Raw genomic sequence first — 4,447 nt, 5'->3', positions numbered from 1 at the left:
CCTACTATATTTAATATGCATATTAACTTGATTTTGTTCCTTAATTACTGAAAAAAAAAATAAAGTGAAATGGAAAGAGTGAGGCTTAAACTTTAGCTCTCTGAAGAGTTTTCTAAGCTCTCTACCACCTAAACTAGAGTTTCTTTTTTGTTAATTCTAACCTTATGATTTCTAGGGTGTTACATTTTACTTATCTTAAGTAAAAATTTAAATTAAAATAATTATTAAATTTTGATTTTTAATGGAATCGAAAATTTCAATGGTTTCTCAAACATATTTTCTTATCTAATTATTACTTTTATTAAAAAATTCTATAAAATTATTTTTATTTATAAATTACCAAACGTGTTTAAATATTGAATCTTCAAGTGATTGAATTTTTTCATCCGGTCATCAAATAATCCTTAACTTTTAAAAAAAATATCTATTTTTAATTGTAATTTTCCTTTTGAAATTTAAGTATTATTATTTTTCAAAACACCTTTTGAATGATTGAATATCTATACGCAAGTCCAGGTAGATGAAATAGAAAGAGACAAAATAGTGTACTAATTTGTTTTGTAACCAAACTGACAGTCTAATTTTTCTTTTCCCGAATCAAAATTTTATTTAAGAACAATGATAGATAATAAAAACAGTATGTATCGATTGTCCCCTAGGGACCAGATGAACAATACCTAGCTAATAAGGAATGTAGCTGAAAAGTTTTTTTTAAAAAGGTTAAATTTCGCCATCAAGTCCTTATACTTTACAGAATTTGTGAATCTAGTCCCTATATTTTAATTTGATCAATTTGAGTCCTTTTCATTTTTGAATTGATGAGTTTTAGTCTCTATACTTTTTGAGTTTTAAAATTTTAGTCTTAACCCAAACAGTAGCAATTCAATCCATTTGGTTAAATTCAATTACTAGTCTTGTACTTTGTGTATAGCAGTAGATTTAATTAATATTCTCTAGTTCGATCATTCTAGGTCCCTATACTTTTAATTTTTAAAATTTTAATCCATTAATTGAATTTTTTCTGAGTAATATGTGGAAATAATAAGCTGGCATGCCATCAAGCATATGATAATATGCTACAGAACTTAACTAAATGAATTCAATAATTGTTGTTTGGTGATGATTGAAATTTTAAAAGTAACCAAATTAAAATATAAGGTCTAAATCCACAACTTTCACAAATACAGGGACTAATAGCAAATTTTCTCTTTTTCATAACTGACACACATGGATACACTTCACTTTTGTCTATATCACCCATCTCTGCCCTTTTTCTCTCTCTTTAGCACTCACATTCACACAAAAAGTGACAAAATCAATTAGATTATAGTATTTAATTGAATAAGAAAGATCTCTCCTTCTCTACTTTTTTCTTCTTCCTTTTTCTCTTTTTTCTTGGTTTGCTTGCAACAATAATTACCACTTTTTGTCTCCATTTGCTTACATTTTCTTTTTCCAAAGAAAGGGTATTTTTTCTTAGATTCAAAAGTGAAACAGCAAACACCTTTCTTCTCTTTGTCTTAGTGGAGAGACATGAATCTTCTCTGTCCGTTATTACTTCCCATGTGGCAATGTTTCTTGTCTTTGTTATCACTTGTAAATCTTGCTAGAACCACACCTGTCTCCACTGTTTCTTCCTTTTCTTCACAAATGGAAGCTGTTTCTCCAGGTATTTCTTCTAAATGCTTTACTACCATTAGATGCTTTGCATTGGGATTTAGACCATTTGAGATTTTTGGGAAACCAGGGATAAGTGCTAGCTTCATCAAAAACAATATATAATGCTTAACGCTATGTTAATGGTAAAGCAGGAATGGCAGTGATTAAAGTAGTGCACCATCAAGATTTGAACAAGAGAATCCTTGTTACTCTAATTGTTGCTTCCACTCTCCTTTGTGGGGTATTGCTCTTTTTGTTATATTTCTGGATTTGTAGACACAAAATCATGAAGAATTCCAATGGGGAAGCCAAACGAAATCTGGGTATCTTTTTGTCTTACTCAATCACCTTTGTGTTTTGGTCTCAAAGTCTTGGCTGCTGATTGCAACTTTGTTCTTTGTTTTGGTTTTTTAATATGCAATCTGAAGAACCTACAAAAACAATTTCGTTGAGTCCAATTGCGGATCAGTTTAATTCATTACCAATGGCTTGCAAAAAGGGTTCAGTAGCTGTTATTGAGTATCGGTTATTGGAAGCTGCGACGAACAATTTCCGGGAAAGTAATGTTTTGGGTGAAGGCGGTCGTGGACGTGTTTATAAAGCTTGTTTTGATGGGAAATTCCTTGCTGTTGTGAAGAAATTAGATGGTGGAGGACATAATGTTGAAAGAGAATTCGAGGTGATATTTTGTTCCAAATTTGAACTTGATATGAATAGAGTCTATTGAGGGTCGGGAGAAGTCTTCCAAGTCAGGCAGCCGACTGAACCAGAGTGGTACCATATCCCTCAACAAGTGACTTATACCCCATAAGTCAGGGGTTCAAACCCCACTACAGTCCAGCCGCTCCCGGCTCTGTGAACCAGGCTCTCAGGACAGCTGCTCATGCCACTCTGACTCTCGGCAGGGCACAAGAGACAAAATCCTCTCCTAGAAGAAAATACTTTAGTTTATTGGAGGACTGGACTGGCTGTCAAGTGAATGACACTTCGAAGACTTCTCCAAAGGAGCCGATCTCCCCTCAACATAGTCTCTTTCGGATCTAATGTCTTTCCCCTGCCTTTATTCGATATTCATTGAATGTGTGCAGAATGAGGTCGATTGGTTGATCAAAATCCAGCATCAGAATATAGTTTCACTATTGGGATATTGTATCCATGGTGAATCAAAGTTACTTGTTTATGAAATGATGCAAAATGGTTCTTTGGAGAGTCAATTACATGGTATAAACTCTGTTTCTTATTTGAAACTAACAATGTGGAAGAAGCTAAAATATATTGTCTTTGATCTAATTTCATCGATTTCGTTTTGGACTTTACAGGACTGACTCGAGGATCAGCTTTAACTTGGCAACTACGGATGAAAATCGCAATCGATGTTGCAAGGTGAAACTCTGAGCCAATTATGTTTTACTCTCTTATTTGTTGCTATAACATGGTTCTAAATTTTGTCATTGATCTCTGATAGAGCATTAGAATATCTTCACGAGCACTGTAATCCACCAGTTATTCATCGAGATATTAAGTCATCTAACATTCTTCTGGACTCCGATTTCAATGCTAAGGTAACATTATATATGATGCTATCGCTAACAAACCTCGTCTTTACGTACCTTTGCATAAAAGTTAACCAGAATGGTTTCCGTTATTTAGCTGTCGGATTTTGGCCTTGCTGTGGTTACTGGATCTCAAAACAAAAACGTAAAGTTGTCAGGAACGTTGGGGTATGTAGCTCCAGAGTACCTCTTAGAAGGTAAGCCAAAGTTCCACATTGTTAACGCATAACTAAGTCCAAATGAAATCTGTTCCATTTTCTGGTCCGGAGTACCAAATTCGGTCTCGATTTTTATTTCAATAGTCACAGAAGAGTTTTTTCTCAGGCAAATTGACTGATAAAAGTGACGTATATGCTTTCGGAATTGTCCTTCTAGAGCTGCTAGTCCGAAAGAAACCGCTAGAGCAAATGTCACCATCTCGGTGCCAATCGCTCGTCACTTGGGTAATTTTCTTTCAACCTAAGATTTACCTGTAGGAGTAATTGTTTTACCGTATCTTGAACTTATTATTTGCTATTTTGACAGGCGATGCCCCAACTTACCAACAGATCGGAACTTCCGAATATAGTGGATCCAGTAATAAGAGACACAATGGATTTAAAGAACCTATATCAGGTATATCGAAAAGAATATTCGTGTTGTCATATGACCTCGATCTGGTCTTAAAAGTTGATTCGTATTGTGTATTGAATAGGTCGCTGCTGTTGCTGTGCTGTGCATACAACCCGAACCGAGTTATCGGCCATTGATAACTGATGTCCTGCATTCTCTCATCCCTCTTGTGCCTATGGAACTCAGAGGTTCGTTAAGAGTTACATAAGCTGTCCGTCCTTCCTCAGCCTCTCTTTCGTGATGATTATACGAACTGCTTCTTTTGGTACAAGATTACAATGTAAAGTGATGTAAAATCGATGATTACATGTCTCTTTGATACATCTTTCTAATACGGATAGTTGGAACAGAAAAACTCCTTTCATAACTTCAATAAGAAAGTTATGTTCCATTCTCTGCAGCATTGTGATTAACAATTTTATCGCACTGTCAACTGTTAGTGTCGTGGTGTATTTGTTGACACCTAATCTCGGGTTCTAACCTTGACAGCCCTATTCCCCTATACTCAAAAGGTATTAGTAAGTTTATCTTTTGGTCACTCAATATTAAAAAGTTACAAAATGTTTATTGAATTATTCGAAAGTTTTCAATTAAGTCACTGGATTGTATGATTTTCTCCGTTC

General features: G+C 34.6%; 1 protein-coding gene across 2 annotated transcripts; it reads left to right on the top strand.

Annotated features, from left to right (window-relative positions):
• Positions 1-1,340: 1,340 nt before the first annotated feature.
• LOC105774453 (probable receptor-like protein kinase At1g80640) lies at positions 1,341-4,224 on the top strand. Of its 2 annotated transcripts, none has more exons than XM_052632225.1 (10): positions 1,341-1,669; positions 1,812-1,982; positions 2,088-2,338; positions 2,748-2,880; positions 2,979-3,042; positions 3,125-3,221; positions 3,310-3,409; positions 3,588-3,655; positions 3,738-3,827; positions 3,907-4,224. In XM_052632225.1, the coding sequence occupies exons 1-10, from the start codon at positions 1,534-1,536 to the stop codon at positions 4,030-4,032; spliced, it is 1,236 nt and encodes a 411-aa protein (XP_052488185.1). In that variant the 5' UTR covers positions 1,341-1,533; the 3' UTR covers positions 4,033-4,224. The 2 variants fall into 2 exon arrangements, with proteins under 2 accessions (XP_052488185.1, XP_012452407.1); XM_012596953.2 differs by having other exon boundaries at positions 1,346-1,669; positions 3,537-3,655.
• The last annotated feature ends 223 nt before the right edge of the window (positions 4,225-4,447 follow it).

This window comes from Gossypium raimondii, chromosome 6, assembly GCF_025698545.1.
Source record: "Gossypium raimondii isolate GPD5lz chromosome 6, ASM2569854v1, whole genome shotgun sequence".
NCBI lineage: Eukaryota > Viridiplantae > Streptophyta > Magnoliopsida > Malvales > Malvaceae > Gossypium > Gossypium raimondii.
The sequence above is the reverse complement of the archived record's forward strand: the minus strand, read 5'-3'. Positions and strand labels throughout refer to the sequence as shown.